Source organism: Alligator mississippiensis, chromosome 3 (assembly GCF_030867095.1).
Source record: "Alligator mississippiensis isolate rAllMis1 chromosome 3, rAllMis1, whole genome shotgun sequence".
Taxonomy (NCBI): domain Eukaryota; kingdom Metazoa; phylum Chordata; order Crocodylia; family Alligatoridae; genus Alligator; species Alligator mississippiensis.
The window spans coordinates 162,718,905-162,746,834 of record NC_081826.1 but is presented as its reverse complement, the minus strand read 5'-3'; the positions used below and the strand labels follow the sequence as shown (position 1 = coordinate 162,746,834).

The window sequence follows — 27,930 nt, the reverse complement described above, 5'->3', positions numbered from 1 at the left end:
GCAGCGCTGGTGCCACAGGAGTCCTCGGGCCTCGCCTCAACCCTTTCCTCTCCGCCACTTCCGCCCACGCAGAGGAAGGGCGGCAGCCACCCTTTCCCTTCCTGCCAGCGTCAACCCCTTAGAAAACAACGGGAGGCAGTCGCCATGTCAAGTAAGGGCACGGAGCATAGCCGCTCCGGACCATCCACAGGAAAGGCACGCCCAGGGTGCGTCACGGCGCCATGGCTTCAGGAGCCTAGAAAGCAAAGCGGTGCGGTAGCCATATTTAGTGAGGGCACCGCCTTCGGGGTGACGACCTGCGCAGTGGGCCGCTGATTGGCGGAGCCGCTGTCACTGACCGCTTCCGGCTGGGTCAGGGGTAGAAGGCCAGAGGGGAGGCGCAGCGCCGGGCGGCGGTGAGCTCGGGGTGCGGCACGGGGGATTGGCCGGGGCTAGGGCCGGAGCTCCCCCCACGCGCAGGGGCGGGGTCCGCCCTGGGGGACGTTGGGGGCTGCGGGTGCTCCCTGCGCGCGGCTGCCCGGGGGGAGGGGCAGCGCTGGGGGCTCGGCTCGGCCCGGCGGGGGAGGGGGGCAGCCTCCAGGAGGGGGGAGCGTTGGCTTCAGGGGGGCCCAGCGCCCCACCCCCACCCCCGCGAGTTGTAGGCCTGGAGGGAGGGGGCGGGGGGCAGGGTGTGTGTACATACATACATATACATTGGTGCACATTGATTATTAAAAATAATGTGTATAGACACATATATATGCACGTGTACATGTATGTATACATGTGTTAATGTATATGCATATGCATAAATGCATATTGATTATTAAAAATAATATCTATACATATGTATACACAGGTGTTTGTATATATAGATATAGGTATATATTATATTTATCAATAAATTGTGTACACATACGTATACATAAATGCATATTCATTGTTAACAATGTCTGTATACTAGGGATGCACCGATAGAGATGTTTGCGGCCGATACCGATCTGATTTCCGATACCAACCCAGCAGCCTGAAGAACAGCATCCACCTGGTAAGTCTGTTGTGGTGGACGGGGACGGGGACAGGGGAGGGACAGATCAAGGCCCCCTGTGGTGAGGGAGGAGTGAGGCCGGGGCTCAGCCAGAGCAGGGTGGGTGTGGGACACAGCTGTGGTGGCGGCTTCTGCTGCTACTTCCGCCACTCATCCAGGGGAGGGCATTGGGGTGGGGGGCATGTGCCCCAGATCTGTGCGGGGTGGTCAGGGCCGGGACTACCAGACGGCAGTCGGGGCAGGCGGCACTGAGGGCAGGGATACAGGGAGCACTGCAGCCACCCCAAAATTTGCCAAAGCCCCTGCTCCCAGTGCTGCTGCCACCTGCCATGAACACAGAGTGGCGCAGCCCTGGCCCTGCTTGCCCCGCACAGATCCAGGGGCATGCTTGCCCCCCCGTGCCCTCCTGGACGAGCAGCGGGAGCCCCCTCCCTGTGCCCCCTGGATGAGCCACGGCTCCGTCCCACACCTTCCCTGCCCCAGCCCCTGTCCCTGTCTCAGCTCCACTCCCTCCCTCATCGCAGGGGGCCTTGATTTGCCCCCCCACCATGCCCCTTCCATTCCTCCCTCCCCTTCCACCATACCAGACTTACCAGCTGGACACTGCTCTTCAAGCTGCCGGGCTGTGCTTCTCGCCGCCTATGTGCTGCCCTGCAGCCACGCAGGCACAGGCCATTTATCAGCCAAATTATCTGCCATATGAGGCTGATTTCTGATAAAGACAATTTTCTTTATATCCGTGCCAATCTGATATTGGACCAATGCATTGGTGCACCTCTAGTGTATACATTTATGCGTATGTGTGTATACATGTATGTATGTATCCGTATGTAAATGCATATAGATTAAAAAGAGCATGGGTATGTATATGTATTTGTATGCGAGGATACACGTATTTATGTGTATACCCACACCTATACATATAGATTAAAAGAACGTGTGTGTTTACACATGCTCACATGTATGTGCATGCATACATATATCGATTTTTAAAAACAAAAGTTCCTGTGTGTATATACAGATGCTTGTGTACATGTACATATGCATGTATACACACCTATATGCACCTATATTACTAAAATGTGTGAATGCGTATATACATATGTGTATACACATGTAAATGTTTATGTGTACCCTCATACATGCCTACATACATATGGTAGAGGTGCACCAATAGAGATTTTGGGGGCTGATACTGATAGCCGATATTTAAGGAGGCATATCAGCCGATACCAGTCCAATTTCTGATGCAGCTGCCATCAGCTGGTCAGTCCATTGTGGTGGAAAGGGAGGGGAGGAGGGAAGGGGCATGGCAGGAGGGGTTGCAGATCAACGCCCCCCGCGGTGAGGGAGGGGGTAGGGGCAGGCTCTGCCCAGCCAGGGCGGGGGGGGTGGCAGGATAGAGGTGCGGCTTGTGGGGGGGGCAGCTCCTGCCACTGCTTGTACCCCAGGAAGGCAGGGGGCGTGTGACCCCAGATAGGCACGGCATGGGGCAGGCTGCAGCTGCGGGGTGGAGATGGTGCTTCATGGGGCTTTTCTTGCCGCTGGGCTTGGAGCAGGCTCCGGTGTCACTGGGAGGAGGCTGTAGCCACCCCAGATTTCACCGCATCTCCACTCCCAGCCCCTCACTGCTGCCCAGTGGCCAGTGCAGTCGCAGCTGAATGCCCCGCCTCCACCCAAGCACTGGGAAAAGCAGTGGCTGAGCTGGACAGCGGCACAGGGCTGGAAACAAAGCTGCAGCAAAATTTGGGGTGGCTGCAGTCTCCTCCTAGCAGTGCTTGAGCCCTCTCTGAGCCCAGCCTCTGGCGAGAAGAGCCCTGCATAGTGCCGGCTCCAGCTCCATCCCACAGTTGCAGCCCATCCCGCGCCGCGAACATCCAGGGGCAAATGCCCCCCCCCCCCCCCCCCCCCCCCCCCCCCCCCCCCAGTGCAAGCAGCTGTGGGAGCCACCCCCCTCTGCCCCCTGGCTGGGCAGCACCTGTCCCCTCCCTCACTGCAGTGGGCCGTTGATCTGCCCCCTTCCCATGCCCCTTCCCTCCCCATGCCCCTTCCAACTTATCAGCTGGAAGCAGCGCTCCATGCTGCCAGCTCTGCTCCATGCTGCATTGCAGCTGCACACAACACGGGTGTTTATTGGCCAAAATATCAGCCCGATGTATACACAATTTTCTTTATATCGGTACCAATCTGATATTGGACCGATGTATCAGTGCACCTCTAACATAGATTATTTTTAAAAAAACAACAAACCTCACAGAGTCACTGGTTTGTAACTTTGCGGTAGCTATATTTAAAGGATGGGATAGAGCACATGAAGCAGTCCTCTGTCTCATTTTGAAGTGCCTTTCTTAGCTTGAGAAGCTGCAGTGTCGGCTGTTAAGAAATCCAGCAAACCCCCGCTCCCCCGCCCCCAATTAGAAACCGTGGGGCTCTGAGTTTTACAGGTTTTTTTATTATTGTTACCTAAATTTTGTACCAAATTAGTAGGCAGCATGATCCTCTGAAAGGTACTGGAAACACACATGGCAAAATTCTTCACAGAGAGAGAGAAAGGAGGAGAGACTATAAGAATTGCCCCTAGGATAGGCTGTCTTTCAATTAATTCAGACCTAATCAGGTCTGTGCTTGCTTTTGCATAAAGTGGCCATTATGGCCTTGTCTGGTGAGGGTCTGAGGGCTTCCATTGGGGACAGGAAGAATTGGGTTGGCAAGGGCTTTGTAGCCGCAGCAGGCTGTAGGCTTATTTGCCAGTTCTCTTCAGAATGTAAATAAAAGTATTTTGCTTCCCTTCGCAATGCAAAGCAAAAAGATGGAAGGCAGAGAGCAAACACCCCTTTCATAGTGGATGCTGAAGTAAGTTGTTGCCCACAGAAGCTCGTGCCTCTCTGAACCAGTTAGTCTTTAAGGTGCCACTCACCCTACTTTCTGTGGTTGTGATCAGTTCAGGTGGCAGTGTGAGACTATTTCTGCTGCCACTGTTCACACCATCCAGAGAATTTCAGTCTCCAATGCCTTTCACGAGCATTGGGTTTACGCAACCCAAAGCACATACACGCATATGCTTTATTTAAAGGTAGTAAGAAGTACAGGGAACTTCTGTGATTACAATGATATTGGCACTGTGTTATCTCTCAGTATGGTCTGTTTGCTGCAAGAATTCTTTATTTCTTTTCTCAAGGCACATATCAGAATGTATGAAAAAATGTCAAATGCATTTTTGTGTCAGGGGAATTAACAGGTATATCGTATTTTGTTTCCATTGTCATTCTATGTACCCTTCAGGGGCAGGCATGAGAAGATCTGCTGCCTACCACTTTCCGTCACAACTCTGCCCGTACACTTCACCTCACATCACAAAGAAATTCTTCTAGGTGAGTTACAGATGTCAGTATGGCAGTGTAGTGGTCAGGTAGGACATAGGGAGGTATCTCACCAAACTCTTTAGTCTTCGTTTCTGTCACACTGTGAATGTGGGAATCCTGATGGAGAAACCACTGTATTAGTTCTCTGCCACATCCCAGACATCTTTCTATGTCATTTTGAAATCTTTTGGAAGGAGCCTTCTTTTCCTCTTCCCTATTTTTCCGTGATTACTGTTGATCTTAAAGAAAAGTTTTAAAATGAAATACAGTAATTAAAATACAAGGGAGAAAACTGTATAATTAATTATTTGTGTTATTTAATATTTGTATTGTAGTAGGTTTTGATCAAGGTTAAGATCTATTGTACCAAGCATTGTATAAATATGGAGGAAGCAGCTGTTACACAGAAGAATTTGAAATGATACTGCTTTTATTATAATCTCAGTAATAGTCTTGACACTTTCCAAGACGGAATTAAATATAGCCCCTATCCCAAAAAGCTTACAATTAAATAATAAGAATAATAGCCATTCATAAGATTTTTCTTGGATCTAAAAGCAGCAGACTTCAAAACAGTAGATTTTAAGTACTTCATGAAGTATTATTAGGTTTTTTTGCACACATGAATCTAAGGTAACCATATCTCCATGCAAATACATAATATTTTCTTTACAAGCCTGGTCCAAAAACTCAGAAGTCAATGTGAGCCTTTACTTAAGCCATTAATCAGGCTACAAGGATAATATTCTGAATTTGCAAGAACAATACTATATTTTAGTATTTCATCATATTATATATATGTTTTAATTTAAATTCATACTTTCCAAATCCTTCACAAGGTAAATTTCTATGTAGACAGTTTATTGTTCATTTCCTGTGGTTTGTTGGCCATGTTGCTACCTTATTGTAGGTTGGAATTCCCTGAAAGAGAACTGATGATGTGCATATGTATTTTTTAAACTTGTTCTTTGCTTTTTAGAAATAGCTCGGAGAAGGGGGACTCTCCACATTTTACCCACCATGTCTGGGATCAGCAACAAACGGGTTGCTGCAGAGCCAGGTCCTTCTGGGCCCCCAGAGAAGAAGGCAGCAGTTGAAGACTCAGGGACCACTGTGGAAACTATTAAGCTAGGGGGTGTTTCCTCAACAGTATGTATTTCTCCTGCACCCTACTTGCCTTCTTAATGAGCTCAACTTTCTGGCCTTAGTCCTGTTTGGACATAAAATTCCTCTTTTTCTTCCCCACCCCCCCAACCCTCCACATTGTTTTGTGGTGTTGTCATCTTCAATTTGATCTTTTACTCAATGAAGTGGACTGTGCCTGTGCTGCACGAACCACATAGAAGTGATTTCCTCCCCTGTGCAGGAAGAGCTGGATATCCGGACACTGCAGTCCAAGAACCGAAAGCTGGCAGAGATGCTGGACCAGCGCCAGGCCATTGAGGATGAGTTGCGGGAGCACATTGAAAAGCTGGAGCGGCGGCAGGCCACTGATGATGCTTCTCTGTTGATTGTCAACCGCTACTGGAGCCAGGTCTGTAGCACAAAACTGTCAAGTGGCCTTGTGTTCCGCATTGTTTCAAAGCACTGTAAAGTATGTATCTTACATACTTTCTCACTTTTTCCTTCCAGTTTGATGAAAATATCCGCATCATTCTTAAGCGCTATGACCTAGACGAAGGTCTTGGAGACCTGCTCTCTGAACGGAAAGCTTTGGTGGTACCGGAACCAGAACCAGACTCAGACAGCAATCAGGAGCGCAAGGATGAGAGGGAACGAGGTAAGGACTTGGGCTGCTTAGTACGTTGTCATTGACAAGTGGGGAAGATGGACTTCATTTGAAGAAAGTGGTGATATTCTGCTCTCTGGGGAGAATTTTGATTGGTAGTGGTTATGTCAGCTGTTACATACATAATTAGACTTACATCCTCTTCCTGTACATCTCTTTCTTTCTAGGGGAGGGTCTTGAGCCAGCATTCTCCTTCCTGGCCACTCTGGCCAGTAGTACCAGTGAGGAAATGGAGTCTCAGCTTCAGGAACGTGTGGAATCCTCTCGCCGAGCTGTTGCCCAAATTGTTACAATGTATGACAAGCTACAGGAGAAGATGGATATTCTATCTCACAAGATAGATAGTGGAGGTATGATTGAAAATTTGATGAATCCCAGTCTTAGACAGGGATGAGGCACCTTCTGCCTTTTAATTAGGACAAGATTTCCCACTCCCACACACATGTCAAACATGAAATGGCAAGATTTTCTGAAGTACTTGGTACCCATCAACTCCCATTGAAGATGATATTAGCCACTGACTGCTGAAATCTTTTGAAAGTCTGTCCCTCATTATTAATGTTTTCCTTTAAGTTATTGTTCAATGGCTTAAATCATGAGATAAGTGCCTGGTATGATGTGTGGTGGTTCACCATGTAACATTTTTGTCCACTTGGAAATACTTATTTTTCAATTGACCTTATAACATTGCAATGATCTGCCACTGTCTCAAACTGCTGCTGAGCTCATCATTGATTAAATTAACTGATGTGAAGGGCTGGGTCATTTCCGTTTTATGATACTGGGCCCCTTCCATTCACAATTCAGAAGCCAGGAAGTTCTTGGGCTGCTCATATTTCATAGTTTGGAGACAATCATTCATCTATACAATATGTCTTCGGCCTTTAGTATCTTACTAGTGGGCGTGGGGCTTGTTGCTAAACGCATGCTGCTAAGTGAAGCTGAGGAGTTCCAAACTGAACTGTGGGACCAGTTTGTTTAGTGGTGTCTCCTGAGTGTTGATTTTACACTAACTCACATTCTGCAGAAACAACTATTCGGTGGGTGTGTGTGTGTGTGATCTCAAAGTAAAATTTGCCGTGGGCTTACTTCATTCTCAGGCTGGCTTTCTAGGAAAGTCTGGGAATCTCACCTGAGTGTTTGAAATGTATCTTTTAAGAAAATTTCACTTGGCTGTTCATAATAATGAACTCCTACTTGTTCCATAAGTTCTCCCCTACCAAACTGTGCTCTAGTAGTGTCAAACACAGGATATTTGAAAGCATGCTGTTCAGAATGTTGCAACTAAGGACAAAGCAATTATCGTCTATCAGGTTTCTCATTCTTCTCCTCTACCTTTATCCCCCCAAAATGCCCCCATATGGGTTTCTTATGCTGTTATTCAGTTATTTTTGTTCTTTAGTTGCCAGATTGAAGGGTCTTCCCATGACTTAACTTTTCATGTGATTTTTTTTTTTTATTTTCCTTTCTTCAGATGCTTCACTTGTGGAAGAAGCAGTCCAGGAGCTGAATGTCTACCTTGCACATGAGAATGGGCGATTGCAGGAATTGGCTGATCTCCTCCAGGAAAAGCACCACATCATGTCTCAGGAGGTACAAGACAGGAAAGTGGAAGCCACCTCTGTGGACAAGCTTATTAGATTCCTGACTGGAATGCATGGTTCTGCTTACACCAGTGTGCAGAATGCATTAAGCATGTTATTCCTTTGGGGAATTGTAAAGGAAAAAATAACAGGTTTGAAGAATTCAGGTTCTGAGGAAAAGAGTTGTTTATAGAGAAATGTCACTGTGTGCAGTACTTCTTCGTGATTCTGAAATCCAGTAACATTAAGTCACTGACAAAGATGTTTGAGACAAGAGTAAATAGTGACTTAGTAAAATATGCCATTTGTTGTTTAGAGCAGTGGTGCCCCAACTTCTTGCCCCATGGGCTAGATCCAGCTGGCAGGTCTGATGAGGTGGGTGCAGTGGAGGCCTGATCTGGTGTGTGGGGCAGGTGGGCCCCAGCCCAGATCCAGTTGCATGCAGGAGGGGAAGGGCATTGTGGCCTAGACCCAATCTGGCTGCGTGGCCACAACCGAGCCCAGCCCTGATCCAGCTGTGGGGTGGGAGCTGTCTTGGGCCTAGTCTGGTTATATAACAACAGCCCAACCCAGTGTTGATCTGCCTGGGGGAAAAGAAGGACAGAAGCAGACATTAAGATACACTTAACAATTGCTTGCCTGTTGACCTTCATATCCTTTCCATGTTCAGACATTTATTCTGATAGTTTTCTTGCTACAGACTTAAAAGGCACTGGCATCTCGTTACAAGCTGATCCTAGACCTCAGTGAGTTTGAATTACCTGCCATTTTTCCCTCTATAAAACTCTACCTCTTGAAAATCCAGTCTTTGCTAACAATTGAAAAAGCTGGCTTCCTTTACACTCTATCTGCTGAACATTCACTGAGTGTGTATAATAAGCATCTGCAAATATTTCAAAGGCTGAGATCAGGGCCCTGTGTGTAGTACATTTAAGCAGCTGCCATCTGGCTGTGCCAGATTTGCCACCAGATTCAAGATCTTCTCCAATTTCCATTCTGCCTTCAGGTTGTCTTCTTCCCTGTAATAGGATTTAGCTCCTGTCAAATTTTGGACGAGGGTGGGAAGAAACCTGTCCCTCTTTCAAACAGATGCTTGAGCAAAATACAAATACCATAAGTATGAGCACCGTAGAAAAACTTATCTGAATAAAAAAACTGGAACCAGTCAAAAGCTAGTGCTGAACAATCCAGGAAAGATGTTAGATTGGAATTAGGCACTGCTTCTCATCTGATGTATGCTGTTTTGTGTCCCTTGGCTACAGTTCTCCAAGCTGCAAGAGAAAGTGGAAACAGCAGAGTCTCGGGTATCTGTGCTGGAGACAATGATTGATGACCTGCAGTGGGATATTGACAAGATCCGCAAGAGAGAGCAACGGCTCAACCGGCATTTAGCAGATGTGCTAGAACGGGTAAGCACAGGACCTTTGTGGGGGGTTGGGGCTGGGATTGTTCTGAACTGGGTAAAGCTTGGTAACACCTTCATTGCTGAGAGGGAGAGAGGGGCAACCCTATTCCTGTGGCACACTGAGTTTGTACTTTAGCAAAGTATTTCAGTCTCAGAATTATGGCCTGTACCTCTTTTTGAGCAAATGTTTTAAAGGATGGGACACGTTTTGAAGCACTGGACACTTACTACAACTTCTGTGTCTTCTTTTCAGGTGAATTCAAAAGGTTACAAGGTGTATGGAGCTGGGAGCAGCCTCTATGGGGGAACGATTACCATCAATGCTCGCAAGGTAAAGCCTGAAACAAGGGAGAGGAAGAAAAGGGTAAGGTAGATAAGAGGCAGGAACAATGTTCCCACGTTGAGTATCGCAGCTTAGGGCTGAGTTATAGCTGTGCCACAGATTTCTTGGGAGACCTTGAGGGGAAGTCCCTTGGGTTGCACCTCAGTTAGTGATCTGTAAAACAGAGGTATCAGCACTTGCCTACCTCACAAGAAGGTGGTGAGGGTAAGTATTTTAAAGAGATTGTGGGATGCTTAGGTATTATGGTAATGGGAAGGACCATCTTTGTGTGTCAGATGTAGATAAGTGTAATGTTGGTTTCATTTTCTTTTTTAAAATACATTGAAAACACTTCTTGTGTTTCTCCTTCAGTTTGAAGAGATGAATGCTGAGCTGGAGGAGAACAAGGAACTAGCTGGGAACCGCCTTAGTGAGCTGGAGAAGCTGCGCCAGGATCTTGAGGAAGTGACAACACAGAATGAGAAACTGAAGGTAGGAAGGAGCAACATGTCTGTGCAGGTTGGGAGTAGATGAAGGCTTTCTTAATCTCTAATGGTTCTATGGGAAGCCCCTCCAATTCCTTCCTTTAATCTGTTTCTCACGTTTCTGTGTCATGCCCTATATGTGTTTGGTTATACTTTGTATGCAACAGCTCAGGATGGTAATAGGAACCTGAGGTGTTTGTGACTGGCATGCCTGGTGTAGTAGTGACTAGGCCTCTGTGAAGCACAAGTATTGGATTCAGATTTGGATTTGCCTAATTCAGACAGACAGTGATTTTATTTGGTGATTCAGATCACTGTCCCAATTCAATTCGGCCAAATCAGATTCGGAGATTTGGCCGCTTCACGCAGCCCTAACAGATAGGGCTACGTTGCTAGGTGGTTAGGGAGGAAGGGAATGAGGCTGGGACTAGGGAAGGGACTAGGGAAGGGTGCTGCTCCCGGGACTGCACCGTGCTCCACCTGTCCCCTCCATGCCTGGGCTCCATCTGTCCCCACTCACCCCAGCTCCTGGGCTGCACTGTGCCGTGGTGCAGGCAGCTGGTGTTAGCTGCTCCCGGGGTGGCTGCAGCAGGGACTGGGGGGAGTAGCAGGAAGTGGAGCCTCAGGCAGCATGGGATGCAATGCAGCTTATCCGTACTCACCCTCGCCCCTGCTGTAGCAGCCCCAGGAGTGACCAGTGCCAGCTGCAACAGCAACTGTCAGTGGGTGCAGGGGAGGGGGGCAAGCTCTGCCTCTTGCTACTCCACGTGGCCTGGGAGGGCTGCGGGATGTGGGGCTATGTCGGGCTCTTCCTGGGGCCATGTGCACCTGGATCTGTGTGCAGGATGATAGCAGGCTGCTGCTGCAGGCTGGGGCTGGCGGCGGCACCAAGCTGACTCTTCCCAGCACTTGGCACACCCACCCTGAGCACCAAGAATAGCCCAGTGCTGCCAGCGGCCCCAGCCTTCAGCAACAGCCTGCTGTCATCTCATGTTCAGGTCCAGGGGCACTGGGCTGTTCCCAGTGCTTGGTGTGCCCGCCCCAAGTGCTGGGAAAAATTAGCCTGAAGCAGCAGCCTTCTGTCATCCCACACGCAGATCTGGGGACATGCGCCCCCGGGAACAACCCATGACAGGCCTGCAGCCCTGGAATCTCCTCCAAATCGAAGCTTTGCACAACCCTAGTAGTGACACCTTGTGGCCATTAAAGGGAATTATGGATATGTACCTAATTTGTTGTTTTTTGTTCTCTGTCCTGGCTTCATCTATGAGCGTTTCTGTAATGACCACCTGTCGAAACTAATTTATAACCCAGCAGAGATGGGATATCCTTGTGTCCTCAGCTCGTAGCTCTGTTTTGGGGGAACTAATGAAGAGTTGAGTGATGAACAGTTCAATTATCTGAGTGATAAAAAGAGAGAGAGTAGCATATAACATTTATTTTTCTCTTTTGCTTCTTTTAAAACTGCTGCTAAATTAGAAAAAACTGACTCCTTTCAACCTGTTTCACCTTGTTGCTATTCAGTTTTAAGAACCATTCTGTTTGTTTCCAAAATATCTGACTTGCTGCCTCTATGAAATCTGTTGCTTTGTTCAGTGACTGCCAGCTGTCAAGTTATGGAAATATTTTTTAATAGATAACATAGTTGACATGGAGGTCAAGAAGGGAGTGGACCTGAAGATGGGTGGGGCTGGTCCAGGTCCAGTTCAAAGCTTGCTGGCTGGATGGTGAGGGGAAGTTTGCCATGCTGTTGTCTGTGCAATATTTCTAGACTCCAGGTTGTTAATTCAGTACTCTTTATCAGTACTGAACTCTTGCACATAAGACTCCTGCAGTGGGGAAAGTTAAGGCGAAATTACCCTACTTTGTGCCAGTTCTGAAAAGTGCAAGGGAGTTAATAAAGGAGGGGGTTTGGTGTACTCGGACCTCACAGAATGGGAGTCAGATGAGGAGCTAATGGTTCTTTGTTCTTCACTTCTCCTGTTTTCCCTGTGGGACCATCTACCAGGTAGAGCTAAGGAGGGCAGTGGAAGAGGCTGTGAAGGAGACACCAGAATACCGTTGCATGCAGTCCCAGTTCTCAGTCCTGTATAATGAGAGCCTCCAGTTGAAGGCTCACCTAGATGAAGCTCGCACTCTGCTTCATGGCACCCGCAGTACACATCAACGCCAGGTGGAACTCATTGAGGTAATTGCCTTGTGCCTCCATCACTTCCTCTTTGAGGTCTTCCACTCTGCCCCACAGGGCTTGGTACCTACCTCATCCATCAGCTCTGCCATTTCCATGGCTATCTAACTGGCTATGAAAAGCACCAAGGATACTGCAATGGCTATTGCAGTCTTGGTTGCTTGGTGCCGTGCAGGAGGGGATTAATACTCTCCTTATTTGTTTTTTAATGAAAGCAACTTGATGAGGTGAGACAGTCCCACAGCGCTAATCTCCCTCTTGTTCCCCAGCGAGATGAAGTCAGTCTACACAAGAAGCTGCGCACAGAGGTGATCCAGTTGGAGGATACTCTGGCGCAGGTCCGAAAGGAATATGAGATGCTGAGGATAGAGTTCGAACAGACTCTCGCTGCCAATGAACAAGCAGGTACTGAATGTCTTCATTGTTCATGTCATGCTTTCAAAGAAAAAAATGCTCCTTTTGGCATTTAAGACAGAACAGTGTCAAGTTAGTCTTTTAGGCTACTGCTAGGTCTATTGACAAGATTTCTGAGTGCATTTGAGAAGTGGTTTGTTAATGGCAGCGCAGGGATTTTGTAGAGCCAATACACCCTCTCTCATGCCATTAGAAACTTTTGTATTGAGAGAAAGGTCTTTGATAAGCCCAAATGCTTAGGAAAATTGTACCATGACCGAAACCTATTTACCTTTCACTAGAGATGGGCAAGAGAAGGTATTTCCAGTGTAGCAATTAATTTATTGTCCTTGTGGCCCCTCAGAAGTCTTATCAAAACTCAGTTTGCCAATGGGAAGAAAAAATCTGAATAGTTACATTAAGTCAGGACTGTCCAACTGGCAGGCTGCCTCTGGCCTGCAGGGGGTTAAATGTGCAGCCCCTGGGCTCCCACCCAGTTGCTGTTGCTTTCACTCTGGCTGCTGTGGCAGCCAGGGTCTTTGATACAGGATAGTGCAGCAGGAGGCCTGGTGAGTTTGCCCATGTGGCAGTGCCAGCAAGGGGACTTGAATTGGTGGCATACTCTGCTCATGCAGTAGCAGAGCGTGGGGAATGCATGGTGGTAGCCAGGGGGCTTCCATGGTTGGGGAGGGAGGAGGGAAGGAGCCCATGCTTCTTGTGCAGCAGTGATGTAGGGGGATTGTCTACACAACACGGTGATAGCAGTAGTAGGGCTTCTGCAGCAGCACTGGCAGCGGTGGAGGGTTTGTGTAGCAGGACGGCAGCACACAGCGGGGGTCCCAGGGAATCTATGTGCCCTCCATGACATACAGCCCACATGGTAGTTGGCCTAGCGCCTGTGACCTGTTTGGCCTGTGGCCCCTGGCTTCTCTGAAGTTGGACAGCCCTGTGTTCAGAGTCAAAGGGCTAGTGATTTTGTAAGAGTATATAGTAGCAAATAAAGCTAGTACAGTTTTATTCTGCTGATGCAGTGTCCACTGTGTTGCACAGCACAGAGAAAATTGTGTTTGTGGTTTTGGAATGTCTGTTCCTTTTTTACTGTTCTGTGTACATAATTACTAGAAAGATACAGTATGAAGAATAGCAATTAAAATGCCAAGGGCAGAAGAGAAACACTGGTTGTGGCTTGTTATAACCTGGTTTCTTTGTGCATGTCTTGCAGGCCCAATCAATCGGGAAATGCGTCATCTCATCAGCAGCCTCCAAAATCACAACCACCAACTGAAAGGAGAGGTGCTGAGGTACAAGCGCAAACTGAGGGAAGCCCAGTCTGACTTGAGCAAGGTACCAGAGCTGGAGATGCAGGAACCTAATGGAGAAAGCAGAGAGGGAGGGGAAACCAGTTCACAGCAGAGCAAAGGCTGGCAGTCTGTCCCATACATAAATTTCTCCTTGGTGCTAGCAGGTTTCAGGGGATAGACTGCACGGTTTTCCATTGAGCAGTCTCATCTTGGATTCCCTCCTCCTACCAAGTAGACTGTTCTCGGTGGCTGCATTCTGCTCTATTAAGAGTACTGGCAATAACATTTGTGAGGGAGATCGGCAGAGGGATTCCTACAGGGATGGCCACGAGGATTGTGTTCTGGCTGAGAACTTCTCTCACTTACTACATTTCTTTTTGGATCCTGCCCTCAGACTCGCTCCCGTACTGGTAGTGCCCTTCTGCAGGCCCAGTCCAGCACTGAAGACACAAAAGAGGAACCACCAGAGGTTAAACAGGAACCTGATGATTCCTCTGCTCAAGCACCTGCACCCAAGGCAACTCCTGAGGACACTAGTGATGCCAAAGCCAAGCGAGATGAAGAGGAGAGGGAGCGGGAGAGGCGAGAGAAGGAGAGAGAGCGAGAGAAGGAGAAAGAGAAAGAGAGGGAGCGGGAGAAGGAAAAGGAAAAGGAACGGGAGCGGGAACGGGAGCGGGAGAAGCAAAAACAGAAGGAGTCGGAGAAGGAGAGAGAGTCCAAGGAGAAGGACAAAGGGAAGCATGAGGATGGGAGGAAGAAAGAGGCTGAAATTATCAAGCAGCTGAAGGCTGATCTCAAGTAAGAAGGATTGTTCTGCCTCCCAACTTGCTTTTCTTGTCATGGTCTAATCTGGGAGTCTTGGGGGAATGTGGTTGGAAACCTGTAGTTAAGGTGTTAGCTGCTGGAATTAGAGGCAACTCTGCTTCATCAGATGACTGATTTGTGATTGTATCAAAAAAACAGAACTGGTTATTCTATGACTGCCTAGCCACTGAAAGCCAAGCCAGTCACCTCAAGGTAGAGGTGGCATTTAGAACCCTGCAGGGTAGCCAGGGCTGATAACTAGTTGGTAACTAGCATCTGGAGACGATACAGCTTAGCAGGGGCAGATTAGCAAAGGCAGTACTTCTCCTTGTCTTTGGTCTGTACCTGAGGAACAGATAGTGTGTAATTTACTATTATGGTAAGTGCTTTGACCACTCTCTTAGGCCCTCCTCAATGTGTCAATTCTTTGTTATGGATTGCTTCCTGTGCCCAGTATAAGGAGAGCCTCATAGTCTCCCTCAAGCTATGTTGAGACTGAGAGAACTCTACCTTTTGCTTTTGGGCAGACATTATTGCACAACAGCACTTCTCCCAAATTCTCAGTTGTGTTTTTCTTTCACTATTACCAGGAAGGCTCAAGAGAGCCAGAAGGAGATGAAACTGCTGTTAGACATGTACCGCTCAGCCCCTAAGGAGCAGAGAGATAAAGTTCAGCTCATGGCAGCAGAGAAGAAGGCCAAAGCTGAGGTGACCATGTCATTTTTCTCTTTGTTGCCTGATGCCACCTAACTGTTGCTCTTGAAATGCCTTATTTCCTCTTCCTGGCTGCAAAAGATCCCACTCCTTCATTTTCCTGTGTCAGACAGTGTGAAGGTTGGAGCAGACTGGGAGAGCAGACAGTGTACTAGGTTTAGCATAGCCCTTCTCCATTGAGCAATTAAAGTATCCTTGTAATTGGTTATTCCCTGGGCAATGTTTTGGCAAAGGAATCTGTTGCTGCTGTATTTACTCAAATATAAGAGGAGCCTGAAAATAAGACAACTCAATAATTAGATTCTGTATATGGAAATTTATAGATTTGTTATAATTTTCCAGGTATGGAATCTAATTATTGCAGGTTTGTCTTGAATTTGTCTCCCAACTGCTACAGGAGGAAAATAAATATGGGGTCAGGAAGTCCATCCCAACTTTTCCCCCTTGCAGCCCCTTCTCCTCCTCCCCCCCCCCCCCCCCCCCCCCCCGATCAGACCCTGCTGTCCCTGAGCACATGGAAGTGAATTTGAAAGCCCTGACTTTGAAGTAAATATGCCAGTGTAAGGAGAACCTCATAGTCTCCCTCAAGCTATGTTCAGATTGAGAGAACTCTGCTTTTACTTTTGGGCAGGCATTATTGCACAACAGCACTTCTCCCAAATTCTCATTCGTACAATACCATAGACTTAGTTCATCCAGAATTGTTGCATGTTATCTTTTTTAAACTCCTGCAGGTTTTAGCACAGGTACTCAATAAACAGACTTTTAAGAAGTACTTCTGTACCTACTTATATATGGTATAAACTGCATGATATTAGTCCAAAACCAAAAAGCTCTTGATTTACCATATTGTTCATTAGGCTGGGCCCCAGCTAAGTCAACTGCATTCCAAGCCATGCTGACTACAGAGCTCAGCACTGCTCAGGATATGTATATGCTTTAGATTCACCAAGGATCCATGTGCTAATTAGCCCTCCAGTCATGCCTGGAGTCAGCTGTTCTAGTCGCAAGTATGGGATACTCTACAAATATATATGCAGATAGGTGCAGGGCAGCCTGGTCTGGCTTTACCTTATGGAGGGCAGGGCCACACTAATATGTGACAGCCTGAGAGCAGAGGCAACAGAGGGATTCTGGGGAATTGTTTAGGGACCCATTTGGTGATGTTTGCCAGCTGTTTAAGGCTGGTGAAGAAACAGGGATCATTGGAAATGACAAAGAAAGATGTAGTTCAGCTGTGGGAGTGAAGAGGAAATCTAAATATATGCAGTGTAGTGACTCACCATGACTTTTTAAAAAGAGTTGGCACTGAGGGGGATTGCGCTTAGTATGCACTACCATATATCTTATTCAGATGGGCTGTACTAATTTATTCTTGTGGGTGGCTTTGGGAAACACCATGTATCTGGGTCCATGAAGGCAGTTTCCTCTAAACCACTGGGGGATAACTGTTCTTCTGGCGTGGTTTAGTACCCGCCAAGGTGTTGGGGCTTAAAGCCCACTTTATGGAAGTGGGAGGCTCCTTCCTAGCTTGCTTCTGTGGCCGTACGGCTGAGGGCAGGTGAAACTTGGGGACATCAAACCCCAAACCTCCGGGCTTGAGCCTACATGTAGGATGCCTGCCAAACGTCTTTGGAAATAGCTGAAGGCCCTGGTGGAGGATGTTTGTCAGTTGCCGGGCTACTTATGGTTCTGGACTGACACATGGATTTGGACTTGATTTGGCTTAGAACACAAACTCATTTTTAAAAAATTAAAAAAAAAAAGGTGCTTTTCCTGCTGGCCGGGGAAAACCATGAACGTGGCAGGGGGTAGTACCCTGACCAAGGTAATGGATAGTTAGCCTCCCACTTTGATTTCCAGTGGGAGGATCCCAGCTACACACCAACTTTATGGAAATGGGAGAACCCTCCTTAGCTTGCTTCTGTGGCCATATGGTTGAGGGCAAGCAAAACTTTGGGGCATTCAAAACCTGAGCCTCTGGGCTTGGGCCTTCACATAGGATGCCCGCCAAAAGATTTGGAAGTATCTAAAGCCCCAGGCAGGTGTGGAGGATACTAGCTGGTAGCAAGGCCACATATGATTCTTGAATGATTCACACAAATTTGGAATTGATTTGGCTGATTTTACTTGGGACATGAAAAATTTTCCATAAAAAATAAAAAAGGGGGGGGGAACTTTTCCTCAGAACATTTGTCTGATACTGGCTGTGTGTTTTATAGTCACGCTCAGTGTTAGGTGCGTTGAAATCACCTTCATAGTTGGTTTCAATCACTGAGCACGTTGCTTTACCTAGCATTATATTCTAATACAAGAAAAGGCTTAGTACTTTCATCTGTCTGTCGCTGGGGGCCAACTACACATGCGCCCTGGAGATGGCAGGCTACAATTTGCTGCATGGGCCCTGCCCCCTGAGGCAGGGACCCAGAGCCGGAGGGAGCCCTTAGGCTTTAAAACTGTATTGACTTGCCCCGGCTCCTGTCAAAGCTGATAGGAGTCAGGGACAGTGGGACCCAGCAGGAGCCTCAGCAGGACTGAGCAGCCCAGTCAACCCCATCCCCAGCAATTGCACTCCCTGCCTGCCGGCACTGTTGGCATCACATGGCCTGGCTGCATTGCAGGAGCGGGGAGCGTGGAGCCTCCGGTAGGGTACGTGTGCGCCTGGTGTGTTGTGGGTGTGTGTGGGTTTGTGTCTTGTGTGTGCAGGCAGGGGCAGAGTGGGTGGGTGGATGTGGGAGGGTGGTTGTGGGTGTGCAGCCAGGGGCACGGTGGATGGGTGTGGGTGTGGAGCCAGGGGCACGGTGGGTGGGTGTGGGTATGCAGCTAGGGGCACAGTGTGTGGGGGTAGGTGTGTGTATATTCATACGATGAGTCCCACACACACAGCCCACCATACACATGTACCCACACTCCCCTCGCACTGCCGTGCACGCAGACCCCCACATCCACACCCCCTCACACAGCCCAGGCACCCTCCCCATACCCATCTACACCCCACATATCCACACACACCCATATGCTCCCGCACCCCACATGCACATACACCCACAGCGTCCCACAACCCTATACCTACCCCCCACAATATACAAGTGTAAAACTTCATTTTAAGCTATTGTCCAGTCACCTCTATGTACACTACACAAACGCATGTAAATTGGGACAAAAATATTTTTTGAAATCAAATTAATGAATGTTGTAGATGTTTCCTTTTTAAAATATAATTTGGTATTTTTCTGGTTCCAAGATGGCACACCCCCTTGCTGGAAGGAGTACTGTAGGGGGCAAGAGGATGGACTTCTCTTGGGTGGCAAAGGTCAGGGGTTAGGGGGTGGGACTTCTGGTCACAAGATGGCACCTGGGGGGTGGGGCACCTGCCAAGGGGTGGAGCTACCCATATGCTGCCTTTTGACAGCTTACCAAAACGCAGTAAGTAGCCCTCTGCCCAAAATAATTGCCCACCCCTTGTTTATATGGCCAGCCCCAAACAACGAGTGGTGGGGTGCGTGTCAGCTCTCCCTGAAACGCTCCATCATTCATGACGGGCAGTTGGCTAGTATAATGAAATTTCCTTGTATGTGAATGTAGGATGAAGGGCTTTTTACCCCCATGCTGTTTAGGAGGACTGTGGGGGAAACTTGTCCTGTATTTAAGTGAATATGGTATCCAGCATGGTCATGTGCATGTTATTAGCCTTATGCCCAGATAAAAGTAATTAAAAGGTGTGAGTAGCAAGTGGAAGGGAGGAATTGTTCAGGGTTGTCTAGAATGGTAGAAAAAGAAATAAAATGGAAATTAAATTAGAACATCGGAAAACCCTATCGGAAAACTATACAGTAGTCTATTAAGCTGAAATAATGATCTCCCAAAGGAATTCAAAGAAGCCCCATCCTGTCACTTGTGATTATGTAGAACTAAAATAAGTACTCAGACAGCAGTTTGGATTTAAAAGTGAAGAATACTATATCCAAATGAAGTTTTAGAGGGAATTTAAACTAGGGGAATGTAACTGTGGAGACCATGTTAATATTCATTCTCTGTGAAAAGGTATCTTGGACTTTTTGATGTTCAGGACCTCAGGTTTAGAACTCCTCCTGAAGGGGAGTACCTGAAGTCCTGTACTTACTGCAGTTTAAGATGACCCTGAATTTAAAACGACCCCCCAATAATGAAGTTCTGTACATGGAAAATTTATAAATTTGTTATATTTTCCATGTATAGAATCTAATTATTGGAGGGTCACCTTTAATGCATGCCCTCACCACTGCAGGGGGACAAGCAGTGGGGATGCAGGTGATGTGGGGAGCTCAAGCAGCTTACCCCCTGCTTGTGCCAGTCTCTCTGTCTCTTGCCTGCTCCCCCCTCAGTCTTGAGGGCCTCCTTTTTTCCCTCTGCTTCCCCCTCCCAGCCTCTGCTCCCTTCTCCCCCACCTTACCTTTGCTCGGTGCCAGCAGGCTCCGTCCCTGTCCTAACCTGGGGCCCAGCCGAGGCCCTTAGCAGCCTTGCAGGTTGTGTGGTGCTGCTATGGGCTTAAGCTGGAGCCAAGCTCAGTGCCCCAGGCTGCAGCATGGATGGAACCTACCAGCATGGAGCAAAGGTAAGGGGCAGGAAGAGAGGCAGGTAGGGGAGCAGAGGCTGGTGCGGGGTGAGGGGGGTGGAGATAGCAGGGTGCAAGGACAATGGGGGCAGGGGGTGGAAGGGCAGGCAGCAGCTGTAGCTTTGGCCCTGACCCTGGGTAGGGGCTGCAGCCTGAGCTGCAGCAGCTGCTTGCTTTTCCTTCCCCCTCAGCCCCTGTTTTCGTACACAATTCTAAGATGAGGGGCTTCCCCACCATGCTAAATGCAGGGGCTCATGTCAAATAAATATGATAACATAGTGCCTTCTAACTCTCTGCCGGCAATATAGACAGGATTTCCAGCTCTTGAAGTCGTTTCCTGTAGGGGTGCACCAATAGATTTTGGGGGCCAATGCCTATAGCCGATTTTAAGGAGGCATATTGGCCAATACTGATTTGATTTCCAATACTGATTCAATTGCCCCCCTTCACGCCCCTTTTCTCCCCATCCCCTTCCACCACAATACACTTACCAGCTGCAGCAGCTCTCCAAGATGCTGAACTGTGCTCCTTGCTGCCTGCATGCTGTGCTGCAGCTGTGCGCACACATTTATTGGCCACATCGGACCAATTTCTGATACAGCCAATTTTCTTTATATCAGTAGCAATCTGATATCAGACCAATGTATTGCTGCACCTCTAGTTTCCTCTATAGTTCCAGAGACATGAGAGGAAGGTTGGTTCTTTAAGAGTTTTATTGCCATTTTATTCCTTTCCTTGTATCCCTTTTTCTCTTTGTAGCTGGAAGAGCTTCGGCAGCGGGTGAGGGAGTTGGAGGACAAGGAGAAAAAAGAGAGTAAAAAAATGGCAGATGAAGATGCCTTACGTAAGATCCGGGCAGTGGAGGAGCAAATCGAATATCTGCAGAAGAAGCTAGCCATGGCCAAGCAGGTGAGAAGAGACTGGAAATGCCCCTTTAGTAGGAGCAGCTCTATCACGCAAACTTATCAGGGAATGGCTAGAATCAAGATCCTCCCATATGTGCAGCCGCCACCAATGATGTCCCACCTTTGCCCCCATCCATTTACAACAATATTCCCAATATAATAAGGCTAGTGGGAGGAAAGAATTACTTTCACATAACACTGAGATGGTGTGAGCCTATGGTGCTGCTGCTGAGGTAATGCAGGTCAAGTCAGTCTGTGGGGCAGGAGGTTTCTCTTAAAAATAGACTTGATTCACAATTCATTTGATTTTATGCATAGCTAATACAATTTAGAAATGCCATATTTTCTTGCATATTGAACTCTCCAGATTATAATAGGCACCTTGTTGTTTTTGAAAGAAAGAATGATAAAAAAAAAAAATCTCTCCTTGTAGTGTACCAGCAGCTAGGGAGCTGAGACTGCTCATTGTTCTGTTTCCTGTGGATTGCTGCAGATTTTAACTCTTTCCATATTGCCCAGTAAGGGAAGAACCTGCTCTTACCATATTTCTCACAAAGAATATGCAGTCTAATTTTCAGCAGCTGTTTTGGGGGAAAAGGTTGGTATTGCATGTGACAAGATAGACTAGTGTAGTATGTATAACATCCATAGTAAACATGGATAGTAAATGCTTTTGTTAATAGAGATAATCCCAGATTACAAAAATGGGTCTATTTGAGGGGAAGTAGATTGCCATCATTTAGTGCCCATCTTTGTTCCCATGCAAGATGAAGGGACATCAATATATAGGGGCAGATCTTTGATCTCTCCCACCTTTTCTGCTTGGTGAGTTTTAAAGTAGTTTAAACAAATCCCAGAGACTTGAATAGTTTAGGAGTTCATTATAAACTACTGAGATATTGACAGCTGACCCATCAACTTGTAAAGTAATGTCTGTAGGTCAAATTCATATCAGGTGGCTGTTTCATGAGTCATTTGTCCCTATCTTGTGCCTACTGGAGGAGGGTCTATATAATGGTTGGCTTAAATTTTCACCTTTGTTGTCTTTTCCAGTAGACGTGCCATGAGATATGGATATCTGTGGAAATTACCATCTGCCCCTTAAAGGAGTGCAGATTTTGAAATACATTTTCTGTGGTTTGGTGGGAAGAGTTTGTTCTCAAGCAGTCTGCTCTGTCTTTCACTTGCACTAAATTCTGTTTCCTAAGATAAGATAATGAGGTGCTTGAACACAAACAACCCACCCTTTTGAGAAGTGAAGAGAGATTGCATTTACAAAGTCTGTGCCTTTCCCAGGAGGAGGAGGCCCTGCTTTCTGAAATGGATGTCACAGGACAAGCCTTTGAGGATATGCAGGAGCAGAACATTCGCCTGATGCAGCAGCTGCGGGAGAAGGATGATGCCAACTTCAAGCTTATGTCAGAACGTATCAAGTCAAACCAGATCCACAAGCTGCTGAAGGAGGAAAAAGAGGAACTGGCAGACCAGGTCCTGACCCTGAAGACACAGGTAACCAGAAGGCAGGAGAGATTGGGATGTTCTCTCAGAAATCAGGCCTATCTGCTTTCTAGACTTCAAAGAGCTCTTCTGTCATTGTGTAAGCTTCTTGGATGTTTCATTGAGTTACCCTGTGAGAGACTGCATTGAATATGGAATGTCTTAGGCCCTCTCAAGGTGTTAATTTCATTTTGAAATTGGGGTCTGATTAATTTTATCACAGATCTCAAAAATTGTGCATCCTGGCATGACATATGTGTATCTCAGGACACATGGTTTTGGGGATGTTCAATCAAAAATGTCACATCCTAATCATGCACCTTCTGGGATGTGTAGCTGCCTGCAGTGGCCTGCCTAAGCAGGGAGAGTGAAGGATAAGGGAGCTCCCTGATAGCCAGCTGCCCCTGTCTGGGGTGGGTGCAGCCAGCTGCACAGGCTCTGGTAAAAGTCCACAGCTCAAACAGCTGTAAATTAGGAAGCTCTCCAATCCATAGCCCACATGCATACCGGTGACTGCTCACTGCAGCCCTTAGGGGCACCCGCTGTGCACTTATGGAGCCAAGTGATTTGGAAACAAGGAGAAGAGCAACAAACAAAATAGCAGCAGCATGCACATTTCTGACTACTTCTCCTTTCCTTTGTAAGGTGGATGCTCAGTTACAGGTTGTGCGGAAGCTGGAGGAGAAGGAACACCTGCTGCAGAGCAACATTGGCACTGGAGAGAAAGAGCTGGGCCTCCGAACACAGGCCCTTGAAATGAACAAACGCAAGGCGAGTGACAGCTCTTAGATGATGCACTTGCAACTTCTTTATCTGCTTATGGTGTACACTTGATCTGTCCTGTGAGTTCTGAGATTAATTGTGGCCACATCCAGCATGATAGACAGCTGAGGAATCCCAAATAGTGCTCTAATTAAGGCACAGTAGACAGATCCTTTGGTAAAGAAAGTAATAAGACAAGAATAAGAAAGAAAGGAATAAGACAAATCAATACAGCTTCACGAAGGACTGATCAGAGCACACAGGATAAAAGAAAAATTGAAATGGGGAAAGAAAGGAGGCAGCCAAGAGAAGATAATCAGGGTCAGTTAAGGCTTACAGAGAACAGTTCAGGATGGTACAGAAGCCAAACAAGCTCGGGAATAAGAAGGGCTTGAACAAATATATCCAGGGGCAGTAAAACAAGGAGGTCTGTTAATAAAGACTGAAATTAGATAGATCCATTTGGGTGATTGCATCTGCCCTCCTTGTTTTTCACTCTTGTCAAGAAAAATTTAGGAATAAAACAATTATTCAGGAAGGCAGGTAAAAATATTATTTTCTAAAGAAGTAATGAAGAAATTATAGGAAGCATAAAACTGCAATGTGATCAGCCCTTTTGGATGTTAGATCCTATGGTTTCAAGGGAATTTTGCTAACATTTACTGGCTCAGTGACTTCTTTTTAAATGATGAACAAATTAGCAGGGTATTGGAAGTTTAGGGGGAAAGTAAATTATTTACTAGTTTTCATAAAAGTAAAAAGGTTGATCCTGACAGTTCTATCTTTAGTTTAAATCACAAAATAATCACTATGGATAGGTAGTAGGACAATAGAGTTATGAGGTTAACAGTATCTGAACGGTGTAAGCACAAAGGAGATGCATTGGTTCTTTCAAGAGGTGTACAGAAGTACAACTAGGATTAATGGGATCAAACTAAGAATGGAAACTTCAGGCTGAATCCCAAGACCTTGAGAATGAAATGTTCAGTTATTGGATGGGCCCTGAAGGGAAGGGGTGATAGTTCCTTTGCTTGGAATGTTTAATCATAGATTGGAGACAAACCCTAAAGACTCTATAAGGAAAAGTATTGAGGGGGAGGGATGGAAGAACTTCCATAATGTCTCCAATATCTGTAATTCTCTGATCATTCCTCTGATAGGCAATGGATGCAGCCCAACTTGCAGATGATCTCAAAGCACAATTAGAACTGGCCCAGAAGAAGCTACATGACTTCCAAGATGAGATTGTGGAGAACAGTGTAACTAAAGAGAAGGACATGTTTAACTTCAAACGGGCCCAGGTACCTGCCATGTCCACAAACCCTCTCTGGCCTCTCGAGTCACACTGCCTGTCTTTGAAATTGTCCAATTTCTGTGATGACAACTACCTCTGCTGTGAAATTTTTTTTTTCCAGCTTCGCTTTGTCTCCAGCTCCAAACATACATCATCTTGGCCTTTTGACTCTTCCCCCACCTTCTGTAATTAGTACTTCACACATGTCCCAATTTGAGATCTTGACTATGGCAAGCCAAAAGTATGCTAGTACAGATATCTGATTATGTGTATTATTTAACCACTTTGTTTTTGTGAGAAGCCGTTATGCAGTGCATTGAAAGAGAGGAGGAGAGGGACAAGTTCTCAGTAGGCTTTTGCCAGTCACAGTAGGGGCCCCTTGCTCCAGTTATGTAATGTACCCCAAAGCCGAAGCTTTGTAGACAGATGATCTAGATTCAATGACTTATTTTCTGGTGTCTCGTCCTCTTGCAGGAGGACATTTCCAGGTTGCGCAGGAAGCTGGAGACCACAAAGAAACCTGATATGGTGCCCAACTGTGATGAGATTTTGATGGAGGAGATCAAGGATTATAAGGTGGGAAACATTTTGTCTCCCTCTATTAGTTTTCTGGTCAGAAGGGCTGCTCAGTTTTAATGTTTGTGCAGAAATGGACTTCACTAGCCTATGAAGGCCTTAAGACTGGAGGAACCACCTTCTCCTTAGAAAGAGGGAAAGTCCCACCTTTCATGGCTGGCAGTACCTGAGATACCTCCTAAACTTCTGTCAAGTGTGATGGTATATGGCCCACAGGCCAGATCCGGCCCATAGAGGGGCTTTGTATGGCTGGTGGCTGGTCCATTAGTCCCACCTCCCACCACCCCCTGAGCACACAGTGGGGCTGGGACAGCTGCACAGCTGGACTGCCTTTCTAAGCAGATCAGACAGTGGCAGCTTCTTCCATCTGCTGCCACTGCTGGCCCCAGCCACGCAATACCTGTGGGGACCTGTATTGCAGCCCTGATCCAGCATGTCCTGCACCTGCTCCGGACATGTCTGTTCACGCTAAACAGTGGCAGCAGCAGCAACCAGGCAGAAATTGTTGCTCAGCACAGGGGAAAAGCAGCCCCTCCACCTTGCTGCTGCCCAACGCTCCCTGCTACAGCCTCCTGGAACCTATTCTGGGCTACCCCGTGGCTGCTCTGCTCTGTCACCACTGCCCCATGGGGCAGCCTGGAGGTGGCAGTGGAACCACAGGGCAGCCCAGCAAGGGCTCCGGGCAGCTGTAGCAAGGAGTGCCGGGCAGCGGCAAGGGGGAGGGGCCGCTTTTCCCCAGTGCTAAGCAACAGTTTCTGCCCAGCTAGTGCTGCTGCTGCCACTGTTTAGTGTGAGCAGGCGAGTCTGGAGCATATGTGGGCTGGGCCAGGGCTTTGTTGCGGGTTTCTGCTGATTCACTCCCATCGGGGTCAGTCTGGAGCACGCGCAGGGCAGGCTGGGGCTGTGGTGCACTGGCAGTGGTAGGGAAGCACCACAGAGTGCACAGGCTCCAGGCTGCTGTGGGGCGGGGGTGAGTGCTGACTGGCTATGGGGGGCATGCATGGGGGGCTCCCATGCACACTCCACCTTACCCACAAACCCTTCCCTGCAAACCCTACAACCACACCCTCCTCCACACACAATCACACCCACCCACCCACCCCCTCCCCATGCACCCCCTCACACACACACACACCCACATACCACTGGGGGAGTCCCACTCTGCTACGTGTACACACCCAACCACACACATGCACCCACACCCCACCCCATCCCGCCCCACACACCGTACAAACCCCATACCCACCCACATACACACATACTCTCCACAAGTACACACAGCCCCCACAAAACCCATACCCACCAACTCATACCTCCCCGCACTTACCTATACCCCCCAAAAATATAAGAGTAATACTTCATTTTGAGCTATTATGCAGTCACCTGTATATACATGACACAAACACACAAAGCAGGACAAAATTAAAAAAAAAAATTAAAGTATAGTATTGTGGATGTTTGATTTTTAGTATATAATTAGGGTTTTTTTCCAGTTCCAAAATGGGAACCCCCCTTCCCAAATGGAGTACTTTCAGGGTGAGGGGAGGGACTTCTGGTGGCAAAGGTTAGGGGGTTAGGGGCAGGACTTCCGGTCCCAAGTTGGGGGGGTGTGTGGCAGGGCACCTTTCAAGGGGCAGGGCTAGCCTTGTGGCTCTCAACAGCTTGCCAAAACTCATTAAGCTGCCCTGCAGCAGAAATAATTGTTCACCCCTGGGTTAGGCTCTCACTAACGCATCTCTCTCCTCTAGGCACGCCTCACCTGCCCATGCTGTAACATGCGCAAGAAGGATGCCGTCCTCACCAAGTGCTTTCACGTCTTCTGCTTTGAGTGTGTGAAAACACGCTATGACACCCGACAGCGCAAGTGCCCCAAGTGCAATGCTGCCTTTGGTGCCAATGACTTCCATCGGATCTACATTGGATGAGTTGTGCCCTGGAGGCACAAGAGAGGTGTCTCTCCCACTGACCACCTAGCCTCTGTGTTTTCTGTCACCAGCAAGGCAGTTGCTCCTTCTCTCCTCTGGAACAAGTGACCCAAGGCTGGGGAGAGGAAAGAGGCAGGTTTGGGATCTTGGCTCATCTTCTCTTCTGATCTGTCTTTTCCTTTCATCTTGCTCTTAGTTCTTCTGTGGGACCTCCACTCCACAGTGGTCATTCCCATCCACCTTCTCCACCTTGCTGAGCTGGAGTGGCTGCTGTGGAGTGTTAGACTATCTAACTGAACCCTGGCCCCAGAGATGAAGGGAACTGCCCATGACAGCATAGGGAGAAGTCTGAGGCCTTGTCTTAGCAAGTCAGTTTTGGCTATTAAATATGCCCTATCAAGGCCATGTTTTTTTCTATTTAAAATCTTTTATTCTGCTCATAGGCAAACCATTGGAATATGGAAACTTGTTTACTTCTCCTCTGTCTGTGTACATGTGCTGGTGGTTGTTTCTGTAGAGGCACTTGTGAAGCCTGAGCAAGCGCATGCCATTTCTCATTGTTATGGTAGCATTGTTCAGCTGGAATAGCCTACGAATTAGAGGCCCTGATGCAGTCAGGCATTTTAGCACATCAGTAGTGTCGTCTCTGTAGGGCGGCTCCTGCTTGAAGTGAGGCATGTGGCTAAGCACCTTTCTGAATCAGGACCAGAATCTCCATGGAGGCTGAGGCAGTGGAGAACATGACTCCTCCCCACCGCAAAGGCAAACGCACACCTTGATATCCAGAAGGAGAGAGAGAGAAGTGCAGGAGAAACTTTGACAATATCATTCCATTTTGGCCTTGATGAGCTGTGGACAACTTTCTGCCTCCTCTTACGCTGCGGCTTCACTAGGATTGTCCTTATTTTCCTAAAGACTATTTGTAGTGGTTACTATGATGCAAATTTGCCGCAAGGACTAATCTTGTACTGCACAAACTCCAATAAAAACTGTGGTCCAGTTTA

The 27,930-nt window shown here is 47.5% G+C and overlaps 1 protein-coding gene across 3 annotated transcripts; it reads left to right on the top strand.

Annotated features, from left to right (window-relative positions):
• The first annotated feature begins 297 nt into the window (after window positions 1-297).
• Window positions 298-27,930, top strand: RNF20 (ring finger protein 20). Of its 3 annotated transcripts, none has more exons than XM_014596183.3 (22): window positions 298-395; window positions 944-1,027; window positions 4,310-4,398; window positions 5,369-5,538; window positions 5,756-5,923; window positions 6,022-6,169; window positions 6,346-6,528; window positions 7,653-7,771; window positions 9,024-9,170; window positions 9,420-9,497; window positions 9,861-9,980; window positions 11,982-12,161; window positions 12,431-12,566; window positions 13,777-13,898; window positions 14,250-14,653; window positions 15,250-15,367; window positions 20,727-20,876; window positions 22,169-22,381; window positions 23,015-23,140; window positions 24,292-24,432; window positions 24,900-25,001; window positions 26,750-27,930. In XM_014596183.3, exons 4-22 carry the CDS (start codon window positions 5,410-5,412, stop codon window positions 26,924-26,926), a joined length of 2,961 nt encoding a protein of 986 aa, XP_014451669.1. In that variant the 5' UTR covers window positions 298-395; window positions 944-1,027; window positions 4,310-4,398; window positions 5,369-5,409; the 3' UTR covers window positions 26,927-27,930. The 3 variants fall into 3 exon arrangements, with proteins under 3 accessions (XP_014451669.1, XP_014451671.1, XP_014451670.1); XM_014596184.2 differs by having other exon boundaries at window positions 386-406; XM_014596185.3 differs by lacking the exon at window positions 944-1,027 and having other exon boundaries at window positions 358-395.